This window comes from Drosophila kikkawai, chromosome 2L, assembly GCF_030179895.1.
Source record: "Drosophila kikkawai strain 14028-0561.14 chromosome 2L, DkikHiC1v2, whole genome shotgun sequence".
Lineage (NCBI taxonomy): Eukaryota > Metazoa > Arthropoda > Insecta > Diptera > Drosophilidae > Drosophila > Drosophila kikkawai.
In genome coordinates, this window is record NC_091728.1 from 28,091,199 (window position 1) to 28,117,114 (window position 25,916).

The following is a 25,916-nucleotide window of genomic DNA, read 5'->3' on the forward strand; positions in this document are numbered from 1 at the left end:
TTCCTGCTTTATCGATTGCGCCCAAAATCGGATTGATAATATGTTGGATTTAGCTTTCTCTTCGCTGAGTTTTTTTTGAACTTGATCTCTTCCTGCAAGTGTAACGCCTCTGTGACTGCTTGTTCCTCCTTGATAGACATATTGAAAAGTGCCTAACTCCAGACCCATTGGGAGTGTTTTTTTTGCTTTGTTAGCCGGATACGCTCCTATTTGCAACCGTTTTGTTGCATTCCATTCCACTTCATCGCGTCAACAGAATTCATCAGACCTGGTAATTTGTACTTTATTGTGGCCTCATATGACATTGCTGCGACTGACGAATTACAGATTATGTAATATTATTATTGTTATAAATATTGTCGCGACTGAATAAGTTAATATGTTCATGTTTATTTTAGTAAAACAAAAATACTTCCATTAAGATCACTTGACTTACTTCACCTTAAATTAGTGTACTAAAGTATTGTGCTTTTTAACTTAATTATATAATATAAAGAGACTTGAAGTTAATTCAGCTACATGTCGGGAACCTTTAGAACGAAGATCTTCATTATCATTTAATATATAGTTTAAACAGGTCCTAGCAGGTTTTACATATGCAGTAAACTCAGGGAACCGAATAATTTCCGATGGCTGAAAGAAACAAAGGATTTCTTAGTTAACGCATCCCAATCATAAATATTTTTAAAAAAGCTTACTATTGATATCGAATCGTTCGAAACACGACAAAATGTCATGTGTTTACCAGTTATAAATTCTTGTTCCACACGTTTTGTAAAGAGCGGTTCATCCCAAGGCAATTGATGCAAATGGGACAAAAACGTGCGATCATGAAATTCAGCTGGATCAGAAATTATCAGTTTGTCTGAAAATATAAACAAGAAGAACATTTAGTTTACACTTAGATTAAAGATTAGAGGTTAAAATTGTAATTTTTTAAGTTATTAACAATTTATTTGGAACAGAGCACCCGTTATAGATTGAACCGAAGCAGATCGCAATAGTTTTTTTTTTCTTACTAGTACTACGGGCTGGCAAAAATCCTCCATCTGAATTCTCCCCGAGGGGGCCGGCTGGGCAATGGGCATTGTATTAACCCAGACACGATAATACAGTGTCTGGCCAAAGACAATAGAGCCTATAAGAAAAATAACGTCATACGATTGTTTTGCACATGATTTTTTCGTGCTGGCTTTTGAACTGTCTCCAGGCTCTCTTAAATTTGGTTCAAAAGCCAGCGAAGAGAGCGCTCTAGAGCCAGCCGTTCTCTTGTACGCATTCAGCGACGCCGCCGGTTGTTTGTGTGCAAACGGGCCTCAGAAAATAAATTTCTTTCAAAAATTTATTTTTTATTTTAACATCTCTTTAATTTTATATACTTTTATAATGTATGAATCATAATAATATATTGTTAATTTATTAGTCAATTACATTAGATAATTGTAAATACATATGTAATTATGTATGTATTTAAATCAATTATTTGTATTATTTTGCATATTCATTTAATAATAAAATTATAAAATATACATACATACAGATGAAAATAAAATTTAGTTAACTGATTTTCTGGATTGAACTTGTATACAAATACAATCCATATTTGAGATCAGCAGTTTTTGCTGCCGCTACTATCGCAGAGTAGCGCCTTTTCTCATTTAGCGTTGCAAAAATCATATATTTTAAACCAAATAAGATAACTGTTGCGATGCTGGCGAAGGTTCGCTGCCCGCGCTAGATGCCCAATTTTAAAAGGGTGGTAATTTGAATTTGTTTAGCGTTGTATAACACCGAAGCTGTTCTGACCAACACTTAATTAGTATTGTAAAACACCCTTTTTTGCGAGAATGAGACCGCTATATATGTAAGCGTCACTTTGTGAATTGAAGAGCGGCAACCCACAAGTGTAAGATCAGAGAAAATGTAAAACTTCTTTATTTTTTAACAAGATTAAATAAAGATTTCAGCGCTGTTGCTATCGGTATACTACAACCAGGCGCTTGTTGTACGTGGTGAAACCAGGGACCCAGGGGCGTCCCAACAATAACCTAATAATTTGAACGGACAGATAATTGTTGTAAAATATGTATATGTACTGTATAATAATAAAAAATATATACTAACTGTAGCGCTCACGTCTGTCTGTTCTGTCGAATAAGTGTGGTTAAAATCGTTTTTGCGAACATGACTTTTTCGATTTTTGCAACGCTAATTGTTCGAGAGGCGCTAATGTGCATCGCCTCCTAAAAAGCTGTCGCCAGCACAAAATATAAAAATTCAATTTTTTGGTGCTTGCGCTTGCGCACACATATTCTCGCACACATACGAGCTCTCTCTAGAATTCTGCTGAACACCAGAGGCCCCAAGCAGTGCAAGAGGAAGTTGCTCACGAGTGTCGTCACTTCGCAACTCCTCTATGCGGCCCCAGTCTGGGCGGAGGCCGCGAAAGTAAAAAGCTACGTGAGGGTGCGGAAGGTGTGCGCCCTGAGAGTAGCGTGCGCCTTTAGGACGGTTTCCGACGAAGCGGCCCTAGTCATTGCGGGGCTGGTGCCGCTAGGTGAACTTGTGCAGGAAGCCCGCCTTCAAGGCGCGCCAGAAAATCCTACGGCGAGGCGCGAGTCCAGGAGCAGCGCCAGGCGCAGAAGCGTTGCCAGGTGGCAGAACACGTGGGACGGATCCAGCAAAGGTCGCTGGACTCACCGCCTGATCCCAGACATCATGAGCTGGTTTAGTAGGAAGCACGGAGAAGTGGACTTCTACCTGACGCAGATGTTCAGCGGTCACGGATGCTTTAGAAGCTATCTTAAGCGATTCGGTCACGCCACCGAGGAACGTACACCACGTCCTTTTCGAGTACCATCGCTTCCAACACGAACGGCAAGCGCTGGAGGAGGCTGTGGGTACGGCCATGACGGCAGACAACCTGGTTTCCACCATGCTGGACAGTCAGGAGGCCTGAGACGCGACAGCCATGTTCATGGCAAGCGTCATGAAGACCCTGAGGACACTAGAGACGGAGAGAAGGATGCGAGCGGAGTAGGTGGCCTGTACCTCGCGCGAAGCAATGCTTAGCGGCGGTACCGCGCGACCATGGCCCTCTACATCGAAAAAACAATGCACCCTTCAAACCAAAAAAAAAAACCCGCAGTCTTCGTTATTCTTTGTTGTTTTTTGTTTACATATATGCTAAGTTGTTAAATAAATGGAATATAAAAAAAAAAAAAAAAACATACGCGCTTGCGTGTTCTGGTGTTTATTCATACAAGCAAACGCATTCTATTTTAAGAACGCGATTGTCGTTGCCATCAAAAATGAAACCTCATTTTGCAAAACGAATGTATGGTCGTGAGGCATCTTGTTAAATCTATTGTCTTTGGTAGGACTCAATATCAATGCGGATAAGACGGACCTTATTCTCTTCACCAAGAGATACAAGGTGTCGCAATGGATCCCCACAAAAATTAACAAAACCATGGTGGCCCCGAAAACACAAGTCAAATACCTCGGCACTGTACTTGACAGCAAGCTGACGTGGAAGGCCAATGTAGTAGAGAGGGTGTGTTGGCAAGCCATTGTGGAGAAAACGTATAATAAGCTTATGGAGAGAACCCAGAGGCAGGCACTGCTCTGCATATCAGGGGCGCTGAGGTCAACCTCTACCAAAGCACCCGAATCCATAATTGGTATATATCCCCTAGATATCCAAGCGCAACTGACAGCAGGAAAGGCGGCACAACGTGTGGTTGCATCAGAAAATTTTTCGCTACAAGGATTCGGGCACAGTTCAATTGGTCGAGACATGAGCAGTACATCTGACTACATTATACCCAGAACGTGCCTTGATGTAAACACAACAGTATTCCAGGTCCATGCTCACTACCTCAATATATACACCGACGGCTCCAAGATGGATGGAGGAGTTGGAGCGGACATATACTGTTCAGACCCTGAAATGAGGCTGTCGTATAAGCTACCAAGCTACTGCAGTATATTCCAGGCGGAAGTATTCGCCATAAGGAGAGCAGCAGAGCTTGCGCAGAGCATAAACCGTCCACATGAGCGGTCAGTTCCAAAAATATACTGGCAAGCAAGAAGTCACTAAATAGCCTGAGCATGATCAAGTCAGTGAGGATCTACTGGGTTTCCAGTCACCAAGGCATAGACGGTAACGAGACCGCGGATGAACTTGCAAAGGAAGGCGTCGGACTGGCGAGTGAAAGAGCAGAAAACGTCCCTGTCTCCCTAAGAACGCTCCAAAGCGAGCTAGAGACACAAGCTGACTGCAGAATGTTAGTGGGTATTCTTACAGGTCACTGCCTGTCTGCTGCACATGCAGTCAAGCCTGGTATTACCGACAACGCCAAATGCCGGAAATGTGATGAATCCGAGGCAATCGAAACCTTGGAGCATCTCATTTGCAAATGTCCGGCCCTAACGAGGGCAAGAATGAGATACCTAGGCTCTCCGGTTCCTGCATCGCTAGAAGACGCCTCCAGGCGGAAGCCAGGCGAACTCCTTCCCTTGGCAAAAAATACCTTGATCTTCAAGGATCTCGAAACCCGCATAAATAGTCTCTAGGTCCATCCAGGATAGGTATGGGCCCCCGGATAGGTATGGGCCATATTGGCCTATTTATGGCCCCACGAGGGCCAAGCCCTACAGTGCGTATGACGTACGGACACTAGTGCTGCAAAGTTCATTTATATGGTGCCACGCGTAACAAGCTCAAAATAATGAGCGGCGATCAAAAGAATGAGCGTAGAACCTCTGTAAACCAAAGAAACGGTTGTTTCTCTTATTTGTCAACTCGCGACAACGAAGCAGAAAATACGTCTACCAAGCCCAACCCGGCTCTACTGACCGCCGACGGCACGAGAGCGCGCTCTTGCTCTCCCGCCCTACTCATTCCAGCTCCTACATCTTGGAGCTCCCAATACCAAACCCCACCACCACCGGCTTGGATGGAAGACGCACCAACAACAAGCAGTGTTGCAATTTCTGCAAACGCAGCAAAAGCAACAACTAAACCAACGACCAATATTGCAAAATCGGTGCCAACGGCTGCAGCGCCAAATTTAATGGTATCAAAAACCGTGAGCTCCGATAAGCAACAAGCGGTTCCGGCCATACAGACTGGCATGGATCGCTACATCCAAATTTAGCGTAAGCCCACATAACACGGTTGGTAACAAATCTAAGATCAACCGTGTCAACAAAAGCTACGACCCAACCAACTCCAACAGTTTTTCCCCGCCAGCAGCTGCTGAGAATAACCAAGCAGGAGACTCAAAAACAGCCAAGGCCCCCAGATATTTATGCAAAATCCACTCCCCTCAAACTCAGCAAACGCTCAGCAGGCCCCAGGGCAGCCACAAAACAACCTGGAATCCATGCAACAAAGTATGATGGAACTCATGTCATTTATGAAAACGACCATGCAAACGCTCGTCCAGAATCAGAATATGGTGATACAGCTGCTTGTAGCACAACAGTCAAAATAATCAATGTCCAATCTACGTATATCCACATGGAATACCAACGGCGTCTCACGGCATAAACTTGAACTAACACAATTTCTAAACGAAAACCACATCGACGCCATGCTACTGGTTGAAACGCACTTCACACAGATCATCCAGATGGTAAAGCCCACGGCGGGACCGCCATCCTTATCAGAGAACGCATCAAACACCACTTCCACCAAAGGTTTGCAACAAATTACCTGCAAGCTACGTCTATTAAAGTGCAGTCAGGTAACGGCAACCTTTGCATTGCTGCTGTCTACTGCCCACCTCGCTTTACAATCTCTGAAGGCCAATTCATAGACTTTTACAACTCTCTTGGAGATCGTTTCATAGCTGCAGGAGATTACTGTATAACGCTCTCATCAATGTGAGAAATAAACTGGACTACGTTTCCCCTGGTAGCCCCATCTATTGGCCAGCAGACCCCAGAAAGATAGCTGATCTAATTGACTTTGCGGTGACAAAAAACATACCACGCAATGTAATAAACGCCAAGGCCCTTCCGGACCTTTCTTCAGATCACTCGCCGCTGTTGATAACCCTCCTTTAAAGCCCAGAAACTACGGATCGCTCTCACAGGTTGACGTCGCACAGAACAAATTGGATGAAATACAAAAAACATGTGAGTTCCCACATAGAGCTAGCCCCCCAGCTCAATACTGAAGCCGACATCGACTCCACTACCTCCGCTCTGGAAGAGGTACTTATGACTGCAGCCAGGATCTCAACACCACAACAGAAGGATGTGCAAAAAATCAAATTCAAAACGAACCAGCAGATTGAACAGCTTATCCAAGAAAAGAGGCGTCTGCGACTGGCGTGGCAAAACAATAGATCGCCATGCTCAAAGCAACGTCTAAATGAAGCCACACGCAAACTAAGCCGGGCCCTGAAGCAAGATGCCGAAAATGCACAATTAAGATATATTCAGAAACTCCCGTCAACCAGCACAAAGCATCCCTTATGGAGAGCTCACCCAATCTTAAGCTCTCCGACTGAAACCATTACCCCGATTAGAAAATCATCTGGTTGTTGGGCCCGCAGCGACAAAGACAGAGCCGAAACTTTTGCCTCACATCTCCAGGGCGTTTTCCAGCCGAACCCTGCTGCACATCCATTTGAACTACCGCAAAACCAAACTGAAACGGAATCTACTCCAACATCATTTCGTCCGAACTAGAACACGAAGGTCATCAGGGAACTGAAGCCGAAAAAGGTTCAAGGCGATGACCTAATAACCCACAAAATGATAATTGAACTTCCGAATTGTGCTATTGAGGTCATCTGTAAAATCTTCGATGGGATCATAAGTCTCGGCCACTATCCAATTAAATGGAAAAAATCTATAATTATAATGATACCCAAGCTCCGAAAAGACTACACGATTCCGTCATCATACCGACTAATAAATTTACTATCATGCTTGTCCAAGTTATTTGAAGAATGCCTACTAAAGCGCATAGTTCTACATCTGGGAGCTCACAACATCATCCCAGCTCATCAATTTGGCTTCAGAGAATAGCATGGAACTATAGAGCAAGTTAACAGAAAAACATCAGAAATTCGCACAGCCTTCGAACATCGAGAATATTGCAGCGCAATATTTCTAGACGTTTCTCAAGCATTCGACCGCGTCTGGCTCAATGGCCTCATGCACAAAATTAAAACACTCTTGCCGGCATACACACACAAATTACTTGAGTCGTATCTCTACAACAGAGTCTTCGCAGTGAGGTGCAACGCAACAACATCCGGCACCTATTCAATCGAAGCTTCCACAAGGAAGCTCACTTGGGCCTACCCTATTTGTCCTATACACAGCGGATATCCCCACAAGCGACCAGCTAACACTATCCACTTTCGCTGACGACACTGCGATCCTCAGCCGTTCCAGATGTCCAGTCCGGGCAACAACCCAGCTCGCCAACCACCTCAAGGTAGTCGAGAAGTGGCTATCTGATTGGCGTATTAAAATAATGAACAAAAGTGTAAGCACATAACGTTCACTCTCAACAGACAAATATACCCTCCGCTCTACCTGAACAGCACGCAGATCCCCGAAGTCAACGTGGTAACGTACCAGGGCGTCCACCTGGACAGACGCCTAACATGGCGAAGACACATTGAATGCAAGAAAATTCATCTAAAACTAAAAGCCAGCAGCCTCCACTGGCTCATAAACTCCCGATCGCCCCAGTGTCTGGACTACAAGGTCCTGCTCTACAACTCCACACTGAAGCCAATATGGACGTATGGCTCCCAGCTCTGGGGGAACGCGTGCTGTACCAATCTAGACATCATACAGCGCGCCCAATCAAAAATCCTGAGAACCATCACTGGCGCACCATGGTATATTCGCAATGAACACATCCACAGGGATCTCGGCATTCCTGCAGTTAAGAACGAAATAGAAAAACAAAAAGCGTCCTACAAGGAAAAACTCTCCGCCCATCCAAATCCATTAGCAAGGGACTTGATACTGATACGAGTTTTCAGAAGAAGCCGCCTACAACGACCATCCAACCCAGCCATAATTAGTCAGGGCCATTTACTCTGTACCAGTCTCCTGACTGCTAGTTAGGTAGTATTGTAAGATTTGATACACTTATTGTTAGTCTCATTAATGAGAAGATTCAATAAATAAAACCAAACCTTAAAAAAAAGAAAAAAAAAAAAAATGGTTCGGCCACGAAGAGAGTGGAGGCTGCAGTCGATGCGGCCCTGATGTCGACGAAATAGTCGAGCATGTGCTGTTTTCGTGTGTTAAATTCGAGAGCGAGCGCCGTACGGTGGAGACCCTTTTAAGGACCACCATCAGCGTGGAAAACCTTGTGCCAGAAATGCTGAGGAGCGAGGTAAATTGGCAAGGAGTGGCAGTGCCCCGAGGGTTAAAAGGTGGTAGCAATATGTAGGATGCAAAGTGAGTGTAGTCTGCGGTCTTACCCGTCGAGGCACGGCTTCTGCGGCTCGCAGAGGGCACTTCTGTGCCCCACTGATCTGGCGAAAAGGACGATGGCTAGGGGTAAGAGGGGATTCTTTCTTCCCGAAACTTTCTCTTACTGCTGTGGGATGCAACCACATATTGTGTCGGTCACGACAGGTTATTGCTCGATCAGCTGACGAGCAGTGTAGAGCAATGAGTGCACTGAAGCTGTGTGGCAGCAATGCAGCGTCGCTGTACTCTACATTGGCAAGGAGTCGGAATTTGGCCATGTTCCGGCGAAATCGAGGTACCAACGAGGGAGGCTACGTGTCGTCCTGATTCGGCCAAGGCGATCGACAATGACCTGGTTTACGTCAGTCGGTAACGATCTTGCTTCCAAGCGGGAACGGGAATCCACGCATCGTCTGCTCACATTGGGCGGCTGCGTGGTCTGCGTCTGAGCCATAGTGGCCGGCAGCTACAGTACCTAACAGAAGGTATAAAATGCGCCCAATATTGGGCTACAATGCAACCATATCTGGAATGTCTGTGAATAACGTAACTACTCCAAGTGTGGCAGCCACAAAAGTGGAAATCCACCCGTGGGGAAACCCACGGTTAGGGGAAGGATTCTAAAGGCCCTACCAAATATTCCAACACACCCGTCGTGGCGGTGGCTGACTTGACAGGAGGAACGTTCAGGTAAAGGGGCCCATCCACAGTAGAACATGTTGGCCGAGCCGCTCGTCGAGCAAAAATTTCATTTGCCACCAACTAGTGCCAACATGCTTCCAAACATCATTTGCTGGGAAATCTTTGAGAAGTGAACATGGCAACGGACGACGCATATATCTTTTGAACCAAATTAGATAATAAAATAATTTAAACGCCATTTGACAGCAAATTGTTGTAAAAACGGAAAGCAAAATATGTGGATGAAAGAGTGGTGGCCTTGCATGAGGATCTCATCTATACCCTTTTTAGGGTATAGCCGCTGCTCCTTGCTTAGCTCCCTAAACATTGTAGCCCACCCTTCAGCATAAATGCCAGCTTCGTCCCTCGGTTTCTTGGCGTTCATGATGTCCAAATGAGGTATTGCCTTCAGCAGGAACTCGGATCCTTTTTGTGTGCCACAAAGAATGCTCATTTTGCAAGCAATAAATAAATTCTTGCATAAATTTTTTTGAGATTTTTGAGCTCCGCTACTACGTGTTGTCGCTACAAACTTTTGCTTCAAGAGATGTTCGTGCCAACATTGCCATCCATTGGCGAGCATGTTGTTGCGAACACAAGCTAGATAGAATGATTTCTATTTCGTTCAAGCGGCTCGACCAACACGAAATTTGTACACGAGCACTACCACTAACGATGAAAATTTCGTCGAGCTCAACATGCTCGGCCAACACGTTCTACTGTGGATGGGCCCCTTAAGGGAGATAAAACTGCTTTTAAGAAGTGCAGCCTGATAGCATGGGCGAAGGACCGCTCTTGGCCCCCAGTCTCCCGCTGGAGGCGTTTAGAAGGACCCTGGACAACCTATGCTGCGATCTGCGTGGCAGGGCCAATGTCCTTGATAAGCCGGCAAATCCGCCTGGGGAGCCATCCTCCTCCTATCTGCCTTACCTACACCACGGGCAAGGTGTTCGATATAGTAATAGCACCATGGCTAAATGCCGCCATATAGAGGGCCGGGGGCCTCTCTTCTAGCCAGTTTGGCTTTTGAAATAGGATGTCAACGCTGGACGCTATCGAGATGGTGAAGAAGATAGCGGTAACGGAAATCGCGGGAACGAGGTGGAAAGGCGGCTCCAAAAACTACTGCCTAGTGGTAACGCTAGACGTAAGGAACACCTTCAACACTGCCGTCTGACGCGGACACTGGAGTCCTTCGCTGCCCTAAACATCCCAGGATACCTACTGGATATAGCGAGGAGCTGCTTAAGTGAGAGGGTGCTTATTGTGCTCTGGAACGCCATGTACGACGGGGTTCTACGACTCCCGATGCCCACCACTATCGTTGGCTTCGCCGATGATGTAGCAGTGGTGGTAGTTGCGAAAGAGCGCACGGCTGCAGAAGAAAAGGCGAATGCTGCGATCAAGACGATCGAATCGTGGCTCTCGAGCGCTGGTCTGGAGCTAGCGGCGCACAAGACTGAGGTAGTCCTTATTTCGAACCGGAAAAGGGTGGAAACGGCTGAGATCCGGTTGGCGGAGCTGTGATGAAGTCGCAGAGGGCAGTCAAATACAACAGGTTATCCTTCAAGGAGCACCACCAGTACGCCCAAAAGAAGGCCAGTGGAACCGCAAAAGCACTCGCCCGGTTGTTGCTAAATACCAGAGGACCCAAGCAGAACACCAGAAAGCTGCTGACAAGCGTTTCCAACACCGAGAAATATGTCTTCCTATTGTCCAGAGATCGGCGGGATGTCTTCGTTTGAGCCTTCTTCTGATCGACGTGTTGGCCAATGATGCCGCTAGGCGATTGGTGTAACCTTGAGGAGTTCGTTATACCGACTCGAGTACCGGTTGATCTGCTCCCTGATAGAGGGAATGTGGAGGTCACTTGCCAAGGCTTTGTTTCTTATGTACAAAGGGGCATTAGCAATCATGAGCAGCCAACGAGAAACTCACCCACTACGTGCTGCATCTTCCACGGAAGGACTGCTGAATGTTAGTGGGTATTCTTACAGGTCACTGCCTGTCTGCTGCACATGCAGTCAAGCCTGGTATTACCGACAACGCCAAATGCCGGAAATGTGATGAATCCGAGGCAATCGAAACCTTGGAGCATCTCATTTGCAAATGTCCGGCCCTAACGAGGGCAAGAATGAGATTCCTAGGCTCTCCAGTTCTTGGCAGTTCTGGCATCGCTAGAAGATGCCTCCAGGAGGAAGCCAGGCGAACTCCTTGCCTTTGCGAAAAACACCTTGATATTCAAGGATCTCGAAACCCGCATAAATAGTCTCTAGGTCCATCCAGGAGTTTCCCCGGATAGCTATGGGCCATATTGGCCTATGTGTGGCCCCTCGAGGGCCGTCCGGTCTAACCTAACCTAATCTAACCTAATCATGCGCCCGGTTTTGGACTCTTTGGACCTTTATGACTTTCGAGACAGAAGCCATGCCCCACAATTGGATGCAGTAAGTCATCGAAGGCACAATAATTGACTTAAATAGTAACATTTTGTTGCCAATGCTGAGCTTACTCGTTGGTCTAAGCAACCAGTTCAGCTTTTTAAGCTTACCACGACAGGAAGCTGCTACCTTCGTTGTGTGCTGCTTCCCGGTGAGCCCATGACGCTTCCCTGCGGAACGCCAGCACGAACAATACGAATGCTTGATCTTTCCCGTCTCACCTACGATCGTGCGCCATACCTGCAGGAGTTGGCCAGTCGGGAGTAGGGACTTCAACTTATGAAGTAAGGTATCATGCCACACGCGGTCAAAAGCTTCCTTGACATCAAGAAAAATAGCAGAGCTGTATTGCTTGTTTTCGAATGCATTTTGTTCAGGAGTGGGGTGGCCAGGAAATCCTCCGCAAAAGGATTCGGTAGAAAATGTATCCCACGAAGAAGAAAACCAGAAAATTCGGGGGTCAAAACTGACATTGGCATGGAGCGCCCGTAGCATGCACTTCGGTTTGGTACTGAACTAACTAGTGATTTTATCAAATAACTAGTAACGGTCATTCTGGTCTCTGAAAATTCATTCAGAGCCCGCTTGAGTTATCGCTCTTTGTCGGCGACATGCCAATATAAACTTACTCACAGTCTGCTGTATGCTTGCAGAGTCTGTGTTCCCTCAGGCATGGCTCGTGGTTTGAGCCATTGCGTCGGTTATGACCTTTAGATACTTGTCGTATGAGTCACGACCGTCTTTGTAGAATCTCAAATATTCAGAGGTTCTATAATTCGCCAGAATATTGAGATCATTATCCGCAAATCGATTCCTGCTTTATCGATTGCGCCCAAAATCGGATTGATAATATGTTGGATTTAGCTTTCTCTTCGCTGAGTCTTTTTTGAACTTGATCTCTTCCTGCAAGTGTAACGCCTCTGTGACTGCTTGTTCCTCCTTGATAGACATATTGAAAAGTGCTTAACTCCAGACCCATTGGGAGTGTTTTATTTGCTTTGTTAGCCGGGACGCTCCTATTTGCAACCGTTTTGTTGCATTCCATTCCACTTCATCGCGTCAACAGAATTCATCAGACCTGGTAATTTGTACTTTATTTTGGCCTCATATGACATTGCTGCGACTGACGAATTACAGATTATGTAATATTATTATTGTTATAAGTATTGTCGCGACTGAATAAGTTAATATGTTCATGTTTATTTTAGTAAAACAAAAATACTTCCATTAAGATCACTTGACTTACTTCACCTTAAATTAGTGTACTAAAGTATTGTGCTTTTTAACTAAATTATATAATATAAAGAGACTTGAAGTTAATTCAGCTACATGTCGGGAACCTTTAGAACGAAGATCTCCATTATCATTTAATATATAGTTTAAACAGGTCCTAGCAGGTTTTACATATGCAGTAAACTCAGGGAACCGAATAATTTCCGGTGGCTGAAAGAAACAAAAGATTTCTTAGTTAACGCATCCCAATCATAAATATTTTTAAAAAAGCTTACTATTGATATCGAATCGTTCGAAACACGACAAAATGTCATGTGTTTACCAGTTATAAATTCTTGTTCCACACGTTTTGTAAAGAGCGGTTCATCCCAAGGCAATTGATGCAAATGGGACAAAAACGTGCGATCATGAAATTCAGCTGGATCAGAAATGATCAGTTTGTCTGAAAATATAAACAAGAAGAACATTTAGTTTACACTTAGATTAAAGATTAGAGGTTAAAATTGTAATTTTTTAAGTTATTAACAATTTATTTGGAACAGAGCACCCGTTATAGATTGAACCGAAGCAGATCGCAATAGTTTTTTTTTTCTTACTAGTACTACGGGCTGGCAAAAATCCTCCATCTGAATTCTCCCCGAGGGGGCCGGCTGGGCAATGGGCATTGTATTAACCCAGACACGATAATACAGTGTCTGGCCAAAGACAATAGAGCCTATAAGATAAATAACGTCATACGATTGTTTTGCACACGATTTTTTCGTGCTGGCTTTTGAACTGGCTCCAGGCTCTCTTAAATTTGGTTCAAAAGCCAGCGAAGAGAGCGCTCTAGAGCCAGCCGTTCTCTTGTACGCATTCAGCGACGCCGCCGGTTGTTTGTGTGCAAACGGGGCTCAGAAAATAAATTTCTTTCAAAAATTTATTTTTTATTTTAACATCTCTTTAATTTTATATACTTTTATAATGTATGAATCATAATAATATATTGTTAATTTATTAGTCAATTGAATTAGATAATTGTAAATACATATGTAATTATGTATGTATTTAAATCAATTATTTGTATTATTTTGCATATTCATTTAATAATAAAATTATAAAATATACATACATACAGATGAAAATAAAATTTATTTGAGATCAGCAGTTTTTGCTGCCGCTACTATCGCACAGTAGCGCCTTTTCTCATTTAGCGTTGCAAAAATCACATATTTTAAACCAAATAAGATAACTGTTGCGATGCTGGCGAAGGTTCGCTGCCCGCGCTAGATGCCCAATTTGAAAAGGGTGGTAATTTGAATTTGTTTAGCGTTGTATAACACCGAAGCTGTTCTGACCAACACTTAATTAGTATTGTAAAACACCCTTTTTTGCGAGAATGAGACCGCTATATATGTAAGCGTCACTTTGTGAATTGAAGAGCGGCAACCCACAAGTGTAAGATCAGAGAAAATGTAAAACTTCTTTATTTTTTAACAAGATTAAATAAAGATTTCAGCGCTGTTGCGCAATTTTTTGGTGCTTGCGCTTGCGCACACATATTCTCGCACACATACGAGCTCTCTCTAGAATTCTGCTGAACACCAGAGGCCCCAAGCAGTGCAAGAGGAAGTTGCTCACGAGTGTCGTCACTTCGCAACTCCTCTATGCGGCCCCAGTCTGGGCGGAGGCCGCGAGAGTAGCGTGCACCTTTAGGACGGTTTCCGACGAAGCGGTCCTAGTCATTGCGGGGCTGGTGCCGCTAGGTGAACTTGTGCAGGAAGCCCGCCTTCAAGGCGCGCCAGAAAATCCTACGGCGAGGCGCGAGGCCAGGAGCAGCACCAGGCGCAGAAGCGTTGCCAGGTGGCAGAACACGTGGGACAGATCCAGCAAAGGTCGCTGGACTCACCGCCTGATCCCAGACATCATGAGCTGGTTTAATAGGAAGCACGGAGAAGTGGACTTCTACCTGACGCAGATGTTCAGCGGTCACGGATGCTTTAGAAGCTATCTTAAGCGATTCGGTCACGACACCGAGGAACGTACACCACGTCCTTTTCGAGTGCCATCGCTTCCATCACGAGCGGCAAGCGCTGGAGGAGGCTGTGGGTACGGCCATGACCGCAGACAACCTGGTTTCCACCATGCTGGACAGTCAGGAGGCCTGAGACGCGACAGCCATGTTCGTGGCAAGCGTCATGAAGACCCTGAGGACACTAGAGACGGAGAGACGGATGCGAGCGGAGTAGGTGGCCTGTACCTCGCGCGAAGCAATGCTTAGCGGCAGTACGGCGCGACCATGGCCCTCTACATCGAAAAAACAATGCACCCTTCAAACCAAAAAAAAAAACCCGCAGTCTTCGTTATTCTTTGTTGTTTTTTGTTTATATGCTAAGTTGAAAAATAAATGGAATATAAAAAAAAAAAAAAAAACACATACGCGCTTGCGTGTTCTGGTGTTTATTCATACAAGCAAACGCATTCTATTTTTAGAACGCGATTGTCGTTGCCATCAAAAATGAAGCCTCATATTGCAAAACAAATGTATGGTCGTGAGGCATCTTGTTAAATCTATTGTCTTTGGTAGGACTCAATATCAATGCGGATAAGACGGGCCTTATTCTCTTCACCAAGAGATACAAGGTGTCGCAATGGATCCCCCCAAAAATTAACAAAACCATGGTGGCCCCGAAAACACAAGTCAAATACCTCGGCACTGTACTTGACAGCAAGCTGACGTGGAAGGCCAATGTAGTAGAGAGGGTGTGTTGGCAAGCCATTGTGGAGAAAACGTATAATAAGCTTATGGAGAGAACCCAGAGGCAGGCACTGCTCTGCATATCAGGGGCGCTGAGGTCAACCTCTACCAAAGCACCCGAATCCATAATTGGTATATATCCCCTAGATATCCAAGCGCAACTGACAGCAGGAAAGGCGGCACAACGTGTGGTTGCATCAGAAAATTTTTCGCTACAAGGATTCGGGCACAGTTCAATTGGTCGAGACATGAGCAGTACATCTGACTACATTATACCCAGAACGTGCCTTGATGTAAACACAACAGTATTCCAGGTCCATGCTCACTACCTCAATATATACACCGACGGCTCCAAGATGGATGGAGGAGTTGGAGCGGACATATACTGTTCAGACCCTGAAATGAGGCTGTCGTATAAGCTACCAAGCTACTGCAGTATATTCCAGGCGGAAGTATTCGCCATAAGGAGAGCAGCAGAGCTTGCGCAGAGCATAAACCGTCCACATGAGCGGTCAGTTCCAAAAATATACTGGCAAGCAAGAAGTCACTAAATAGTCTGAGCATGATCAAGTCAGTGAGGATCTACTGGGTTCCCAGCCACCAAGGCATAGACGGTAACGAGACCGCGGATGAACTTGCAATGGAAGGCGTCGGACTGGCGAGTGAAAGAGCAGAAAACGTCCCTGTCTCCCTAAGAACGCTCCAAAGCGAGCTAGAGACACAAGCTGACTGCAGAATGTTAGTGGGTATTCTTACAGGTCACTGCCTATCTGCTGCACATGCAGTCAAGCCTGGTATTACCGACAACGCCAAATGCCGGAAATGTGATGAATCCGAGGCAATCGAAACCTTGGAGCATCTCATTTGCAAATGTCCGGCCCTAACGAGGGCAAGAATGAGATACCTAGGCTCTCCGGTTCCTGCATCGCTAGAAGACGCCTCCAGGCGGAAGCCAGGCGAACTCCTTGCCTTTGCAAAAAATACCTTGATCTTCAAGGATCTCGAAACCCGCATAAATAGTCTCTAGGTCCATCCAGGATAGGTATGGGCCCCCGGATAGGTATGGGCCATATTGGCCTATTTATGGCCCCACGAGGGCCGTTCGGATTAACATAACCTAACCAACATAATATAACCTAACCTAACCTAACCTACTAGTACTACGTTTACCCTCCCCAACCCGCTATCGAATATTTAAATTCTAAAATATGTAAAATTAGAATATTAGTAGACCCAGTTTATTCGACGCACACGAATTAATGCCGCATTCGCATTCGACCTTCATCGAGTGCAGACGTGCCTACGGACAACCGCTACGCAGGGTTCATTCATGTAGTGTTTTTCATGGTAAAAAAGTAAATTCGGAACACTAAACTACGTACTGTCAGTTAGGCCAAGCCCTACAGTGCGTATGACATACGGACACTAGTGCTGCAAAGTTCATTTATATGGTGCCACGCGTAACAAGCTCAAAATAATGAGCGGCGATCAAAAGAATGAGCGTAGAACCTCTGTAAACCAAAGAAACGGTTGTTTCTCTTATTTGTCAACTCGCGACAACGAAGCAGAAAATACGTCTACCAAGCCCAACCCGGCTCTACTGACCGCCGACGGCACGAGAGCGCGCTCTTGCTCTCCCGCCCTACTCATTCCAGCTCCTACATCTTGGAGCTCCCAATACCAAACCCCACCACCACCGGCTTGGATGGAAGACGCACCAACAACAAGCAGTGTTGCAATTTCTGCAAACGCAGCAAAAGCAACAACTAAACCAACGACCAATATTGCAAAATCGGTGCCAACGGCTGCAGCGCCAAATTTAATGGTATCAAAAACCGTGAGCTCCGATAAGCAACAAGCGGTTCCGGCCATACAGACTGGCATGGATCGCTACATCCAAATTTAGCGTAAGCCCACATAACACGGTTGGTAACAAATCTAAGATCAACCGTGTCAACAAAAGCTACGACCCAACCAACTCCAACAGTTTTTCCCCGCTAGCAGCTGCTGAGAATAACCAAGCAGGAGACTCAAAAACAGCCAAAGCCCCCACATATTTATGCAAAATCCACTCCCCTCAAACTCAGAAAACGCTCAGCAGGCCCCAGGGCAGCCACAAAACAACCTGGAATCCATGCAACAAAGTATGATGGAACTCATGTCATTTATGAAAACGACCGTGCAAACGCTCGTCCAGAATCAGAATATGGTGATACAGCTGCTTGTAGCACAACAGTCAAAATAATCAATGTCCAATCTACGTATATCCACGTGGAATGCCAACGGCGTCTCACGGCATAAACTTGAACTAACACAATTTCTAAACGAAAACCACATCGACGCCATGCTACTGGTTGAAACGCACCTCACACGCAACTTTCATATAAGAGGTGATACCCTTCCACCGCATAGATCATCCAGATGGTAAAGCCCACGGCGGGACCGCCATCCTTATCAGAGAACGCATCAAACACCACTTCCACCAAAGGTTTGCAACAAATTACCTGCAAGCTACGTCCATTAAAGTGCAGTTAGGTAACGGCAACCTTTGCATTGCTGCTGTCTACTGCCCACCTCGCTTTACAATCTCTGAAGGCCAATTCATAGACTTTTACAACTCTCTTGGAGATCGTTTCATAGCTGCAGGAGATTACAACGCTAAGCACACGCATTGGGGATCCCGCCTCGTGACCCCCAAGGGAAGACAACTGTATAAAGCTCTCATCAATGTGAGAAATAAACTGGACTACGTTTCCCCTGGTAGCCCCATCTATTGGCCAGCAGACCCCAGAAAGATAGCTGATCTAATTGACTTTGCGGTGACAAAAAACATACCACGCAATCTAATAAACGCCAAGGCCCTTCCGGACCTTTCTTCAGATCACTCGCCGCTGTTGATAACCCTCCTTTAAAGCCCAGAAACTACGGATCGCTCTCACAGGTTGACGTCGCACAGAACAAATTGGATGAAATACAAAAAGTATGTGAGTTCCCACATAGAGCTAGCCCCCCAGCTCAATACTGAAGCCGACATCGACTCCACTACCTCCGCTCTGGAAGAGGTACTTGTGACTGCAGCCAGGATCTCAACACCACAACAGATGGATGTGCAAAAAATCAAGTTCAAAACGAACCAGCAGATTGAACAGCTTATCCAAGAAAAGAGGCGTCTGCGACGGGCGTGGCAAAACAATAGATCGTCATGCTCAAAGCAACGTCTAAATGAAGCCACACGCAAACTAAGCCGGGCCCTGAAGCAAGATGCCGAAAATGCACAATTAAGACATATTGAGAAACTCTCGCCAACCAGCACAAAGCATCCCTTATGGAGAGCTCACCCAAACTTAAGCTCTCCGACTGAAACCATTACCCCGATTAGAAAATCATCTGGTTGTTGGGCCCGCAGCGACAAAGACAGAGCCGAAACTTTTGCCTCACATCTCCAGGGCGTTTACCAGCCGAACCCTGCTGCACATCCATTTGAACTACCGCAAAACCAAACTGAAACGGAATCTACTCCAACATCATTTCGTCCGAACGAGAACATGAAGGTCATCAGGGAACTGAAGCCGAAAAAGGCTCAAGGCGATGACCTAATAACCCACAAAATGATAATTGAACTTCCGAATTGTGCTATTGAGGTCATCTGTAAAATCTTCGATGGGATCATAAGTCTCGGCCACTATCCAATTAAATGGAAAAAATCTATAATTATAATGATACCCAAGCTCCGAAAAGACTACACGATTCCGTCATCATACCGACTAATAAATTTACTATCATGCTTGTCCAAGTTATTTGAAAAATGCCTACTAAAGCGCATAGTTCTACATCTGGGAGCTCACAACATCATCCCAGCTCATCAATTTGGCTTCAGAGAATAGCATGAAACTATAGAGCAAGTTAACAGAAAAACATCAGAAATTCGTACAGCCTTCGAACATCGAGAATATTGCAGCGCAATATTTCTAGACGTTTCTCAAGCATTCGACCGCGTCTGGCTCAATGGCCTCATGCACAAAATTAAAACACTCTTGCCGGCATACACACACAAATTACTTGAGTCGTATCTCTACAACAGAGTCTTCGCAGTGAGGTGCAACGCAACAACATCCGGCACCTATTCAATCGAAGCTGGAGTTCCACAAGGAAGCGTACTTGGGCCTACCCTATTTGTCCTATACACAGCGGATATCCCCACAAGCGACCAGCTAACACTATCCACTTTCGCTGACGACACTGCGATCCTCAGCCGTTCCAGATGTCCAGTCCGGGCAACAACCCAGCTCGCCAACCACCTCAAGGTAGTCGAGAAGTGGCTATCTGATTGGCGTATTAAAATAAATGAACAAAAGTGTAAGCACATAACGTTCACTCTCAACAGACAAATATACCCTCCGCTCTACCTGAACAGCACGCAGATCCCCGAAGTCAACGTGGTAACGTACCTGGGCGTCCACCTGGACAGACGCCTAACATGGCGAAGACACAGTTGTTCAGGTCAGGAGCTTTCGTTTCCCCCCCGCGCGACTCCGAAGCGCTCCCGCTTCTGCAAAGCTCCTCAGCGCGCTCTCGCTCTCAGCTTGCGCTCATGCGCAGCTTGCTCTCTCGCTCTTCTAGCGGAGGCTTTCGACTCTGGGCGATCGGCGGTTCTGATCTCTCACTCCAACTTGTACATTTTAATTCCTATACTGAACTCCAATAAAGCGGACCAAGTCCACGATTTTATATTCTGAAATTAACCACGCCCTCCCGGCCTACTACTATTTCCCTTCGTTTGGTGGTGACTTTTCGCTATTTCTACGGTGTTTTCGGTGACTGCGGCGCGGGAGTGTTTTCTAATAAGAATTTTGTGCTCATCTTACGGAACGGACAACAAGTTTCCCCCCAGCCGAACATTTGGTCCTACGGAGCCGGAATTTTTGGATTTTTGGATTTTTTCTGGATTTTTTTGGATTCCGGAGTTTTTCAACCCCTTACCAGCAGTTCTCGGCGTTTCTCGGCATTTCCCAAGATAAGTACGAATTATTCCGTCGCCCCCTCACTGCCGGTCTTCAGCAGTAGTCCGAACAATTAATTTCGGTCACTCTGCTGCAAGATTAATTTTCCGTGTCGACTCCAAGAGCGAGTTTTCCTGACAACGGCAGTTGAGGAATTTTCCATTTCCTATTTTCCATTTCATAAAATTGGCAAATTTTTTCAATCCGTCTCCGTTTTAAACGTCGCCATATTCTTTTTCGTCCGCTTTCCTCTATACATATTGGCATTTATCCGTACATCAATGTACAAAACGGTTCCGACACAAAAATAAAATTCATACATACATATGTCCATACATCGGTCTATTTAAAGACATTGATTTAGTTCGCACAATAAAAGAAAAAATATAATAAGTTTCCGATAATAAAAAATTACTAATAATAAATAATACAGTCCGCTGCTAACATCCATATACATATACACATATATTATTATATTATAAATCCATATTATATTTTCTCCAGATAAAACATATATTATTCCATATTATATTTTTTCCCCATCCACATACATTTACATACAACATTTAAAAAAAACAAAAAAAAATAAAACATAATAAATAAGGAATAAAATATTAAAACAAATTTTGTAAGCCAGTTTCCGTCTTTTTTTCTGCATTTATTGGCGCGCCTTACATACATACAGCTGTGTTCACGGAAATAGCAGTGCCCAACGACCTGCACGTTTAAGATCGGAAAATCCTGTTACAAACACTATTTTCATAAATTTTTTTTTCTTAAAGGCTTAGTGTATTTAATTGTTAACAAGACCACAATCATTTAATTTAGGTAACATAAACCTTTTAGAAGATATAGCTAATATGAACAAAAAAGGTCTATATTATGCCATTCATTGAAATAGCAGTGAAAAACTAAAATTCTTCATAAATTTAAAAATATCGTATAAGAAACCTATTTCTTCTTAAATTCTAATTTACTATGATCTAATATTTTGTTAAATAGCCTTTAGAAGCTATCATAGCCTCAAACCTGGGTGGCAAGGAGTCCACCAAGTCTTAGCAACGCTTGAGGGGAATATGGCCTCATTCCTCCTGCACAAATTGCCAAAGCTGTGGCTTAGAAGTCGGAAACTTCTTTAATACGTAGCCCTTGATGTCCCCCATAAGTTTTCGATCGGAATAATATCCGGGGACTGTGCAGGCCATGGCAGTGCATCCACTTTTTCATTAAGAACCCACTCCTTGGCCACCTTGCTGGTATGATTAGGGTCACTGTCCTGCTGAAATGTCCAAATTAATGGCATATTTTCATCAGGATACGGCTGCAAGACAGTTTTTAATATTTGGACATAAACATAATGGTCTTTGATCCGACAGATCATATATTCGGGACCTACATCGTTGTATGAAATGTATACCCATACCATGATTTTTAGGCCAGCGTCTTCAGCGTATGGTTTGGGGGGTACTATATATTTGGAGGTCGACGGACATATTGTCTTGTCCTATTCCACCAAATAAAACCAGTTTGGAGTCATTTGTCCAAAGGATATTACGCCATTTGAATAGTGGCAGTTCAAGTGGCTATTGGCGAACTCCAATCTGGCCTTGATATGCCTGTAACCAAGCAGTGACATTTTCCATGGACTTCGCGAATCTAAAATTTATTCAATAAGTCCCCGGCGAATGGTCCCATGACTGATTCCCATCCCAATTCCCGCTCATATATCCCTAGAGGATGCAAAAGGACGAGCTTTGCTGAAGCGAAGTACGCGTCGAGCCTGTACAATTGTGTTTTTGCGAATCGTACCTCGGTTTTTTTGGGTTCGGTTCATATTTTATGACTTATAAACTATTTTAAAAGAACAATTTGAAAGATTTAGAGACTCTTTACATGTTTTGCCCTTCTTTCTAGGCTAAATTATCTGATATCTTTCTCTCATGGAGCAGTGAGGTCCTGCGCCCACTAAAATAATTTTTTTTTGCGTTGTAAAGGTGTATTATAGTATAAACTATAATAACGACCTTAATTAAAGTCATTTTTTACAAAATTAAAAGAAATTTCGGCACTTTTTGCGAAAGAAAATTAAAAACTGCTATTTCAGTGATCGGCCAAAACGAGCTGCATATGTGAAAAATATCAATAAAACATAAAAATAGAGCAAATCTAACGGAATTTTTTCTTGATTCTTATCTTTATGTTCCATTTTACAAAAACAATGTGCAATAGATCAGCTTGCAAAAAGGAATATGTACAAAAAAACGTTTTGAAGTTGTTCGTCTGTCGCACTGCTATTTCCGTGAACACAGCTGTAGTTCCGCTGCCGTCGCGACATCTGCATACACACATACATACATAACTAAGAGCTTTACATTGCCGGCAGCGCATCCAGCGAACATTAAGTCGAGGAAAAAGGTGTCAGGTGTTCCGATCCCACCATTCCGATCGAATTATTTTTTCTTTGTGATTAATATTTTTATTAATTAATAATTAATCAATTAATTGATCATTTAATACTTTTAAAGTTTTGCACTCTATTAAATATTCGCAATTGTCAAGGGTACTCCATATATATATTTTTTGCATTTATTGGGTTATTATTAAATACGAAAATAATAAACAACTCGGCATTTCCGTCCAGCAGTGAGTTATTTGGTACAAATAAATTTTTAAATTCTCGTCGCATTTGCTCCAATTGATATTGGCTCCACTACAAATAAATTTTCAATTCTCGTCGCATTTGCTCCAATTGATATTGGCTCCACTACAAATAAATTTTCCATTCTCGTCGCATTTGCTCCAATTGATATTGGCTCCACTACAAATAAATTTTCCATTCTCGTCGCATTTGCTCCAATTGATATTGAGTCCGCTACACATATTTACGATTATCGTCGCTTCTACTTCAAGTAAATTTTTTCCAGTTTATTTACTTGCAATTCTGAGATTGGTTAATTCCACCATCCGCTATCTACCATCTACCATCCTAGTTCTGCGGCATATTCTTGCCAGCCATATTCGCTTCGTTTTTACCGTCTCACATTTCTACTTCGGCGTTTTAGTTGACGGTATTGACCACAACTAAGTCTAACATTCGAATTCTACGGCATATTCTTGCCAATCCAATCCAAAAAAAATGTCGGAAGGACAAGAACCAATTCCGCAAGACGCGAGTCAGAAGAGGGAGGCAGCGCAGTTAGCGCCTTCAATAGATGGAAGCGGGAACCGAGTCCGAGAAACACGGGCGCGGGACCGTCAAGTAATTTGAGATCCAAAGCCAAGAGCACTTTAGACGGTATTTTGCTTGAGTTCATAGCAACTAGCGACCGTCTTGTCAAATTTGAAAGCCAGATATTTACGGCATCCTCTTCCGAGCCTAGTTTGTTTACCTTAAAGATCCGTCTGGATCAGATACAATCCTTATGGGAAAAGGTTGAACGGGAGTATGAAACCGCTTCCAAAGCAGCTCTTCGCGAGGGAGGTAGCGGAAATCTTCCGTTACTTCAAAACAAATATGAGCACTGCTGTGCGGTGTTCGAAAGATGCGCTTCGAAGCTAAATGAAGACATCGACCGTATGTCCGTCCCCACTTCACCGCCAAGAACAGCTCCACCGACAGAGACATTCTCCAGGGGTTGCAGTCTTCCGCCATGCGATACCGAGATCTTTGACGGAGATTATCTGCGCTGGCCCACTTTTCGTGACCTGTTTACGGCCATTGATGTAAACAATTCCAGGTTGACTCCAGTGGAAAAGCTTTTCCACTTAAACGCCAAAACTAGCGGCGAAGCTCACGCCATTGTGGCCAAGTTTCCGCTGACTAATGATGGTTTCCAATCCGCGTGGTCAGCGCTTCAGGATCGCTTTGAAAACAAGCGATTGTTGGTAAACAGCCAACTGAAAATCCTGTTTAGTCTTCCGACCCTAAGCAGTGAATCAGGCACGGCCTTGAAAGATCTGCAGAGCACAATCCAAGGGTGCTTGATAGCCCTCGAGCATTCACAAATTTCCACGGAAAATTGGGACTGCCTTCTAATTTTTCTAATCTCCTCCAAGTTGCCGAAGGTCACTCTCTCGTTATGGGAGCAGTCCTTGACCGATAAGTCCGCGATCCCAGCCTGGGAAGAAATGAATTCCTTTCTAGAGGAGAGATATCGCACGTTGGAAGCGATTAAGGATGTTCGACCCAATTCTACCAGCACACAGCATTCAAGGGAGCCCAGAAGTGCACAACCAAGGAGGGTAAATACCTTCGAGACACAAGTCGGGCCACGCGCACGATTTTGTGATCTCTGCTCCAGAGAGCCTCATCCAGTTCGGCTTTGTCCTCGCTTTCTCCAGATGACTCAACCACAAAGAGCATCATATATTAAACAAAAGAGACTGTGCCTTAATTGCTTTGCAAGGGGACATAATCTTCGTGAATGCCCGAGCAGGCATAGTTGCTTCACATGCAGGGGACGGCATAATACGCTCTTGCACAAAGATACTCCGTCTAACGCTGTTAGCACAGCGCCGGCTTACCCTCCAGAGCAGCCAATCTCAAACACGTCAGTTCATTTCGCCTCCAACCAACAAGGAGTACTTCTAGGTACGGCCATAGTTCATGTGTGCCACCGAGGAGAGAATTTTCCAGCACGTGCCCTGATAGATTCAGGCTCCGAAGGCACTTTCATTTCAGAGAGGCTTGCCAACCGGATTAAACTTCCATTTCAAGCCGTAACAACAAGAGTCACAGGGCTCAACAAAGCCAATTCCGGTGTCTCACAAAAAATGTGTCATTTCCAGATGGGCACTCCGGCCAAACCTATGCTCAAGATCGACACGACGGCGTTTGTGCTGCCGAACCTGGCCGGCAATCTTCCGACAAGCACGATTGATCGAAACATTCTTGATAGGCTGCCAAATATGCCATTGGCAGATCCGTCGTTTTTCCAGCCGTCTCAGATAGACCTTCTTCTAGGTGCGGATATTCTTTTTAGTCTTTATTAGCGCAAGAGACCATTTTCGGGTGGATTTTGACCGGCCCATTGTCTTCAACCACTAGTAGGGTTTCGTCTTTTACCACACAGATATCCATAGAGTCCGAAGAAACCATGGAAACACTTCTCACAAAATTTTGGGAGGTGGAGGACCTGGTAAAGGAGACGGACAAGTTGTGTGAAGACTTTTTCGTCCGAACAACCACCAGATCCTGCGACGGGAAATATATAGTATCCCTGCCCTTCAAAGATTCAGAGCACATTGACTTGGGGCATTCCAGGAGTTCCGCACTCGCACAGTTTCTGAGGAATGAGACTCGCTTGAAGAAGGAGCCCGCTCTCAAAGACACTTATGACTCAGTGATCCAAGAATATATCGATC

General features: G+C 44.6%; 1 protein-coding gene across 5 annotated transcripts in view; it reads right to left on the reverse strand.

Moving 5' to 3' along the window:
• Positions 1-370: 370 nt before the first annotated feature.
• LOC108076441 (MOXD1 homolog 1) overlaps positions 371-25,916 on the reverse strand; it is a 58,388-nt gene continuing 32,842 nt past the window's right edge. For 4 of the 5 annotated variants that reach the window (XM_070289125.1, XM_070289126.1, XM_070289127.1 and 1 more), the window contains 4 exons: positions 13,091-13,257; positions 12,829-13,025; positions 699-865; positions 371-633 (listed from right to left, as the gene is read on the reverse strand). In XM_070289125.1, the coding sequence (XP_070145226.1) occupies positions 12,840-13,025; positions 13,091-13,257 (353 nt within the window). In that variant the 3' untranslated portion in view covers positions 371-633; positions 699-865; positions 12,829-12,839. Of the gene's footprint in view, positions 634-698; positions 866-12,211; positions 13,026-13,090; positions 13,258-25,916 lie in introns of all 5 variants that reach the window. The other variant, XM_070289124.1, reaches the window with a different exon arrangement.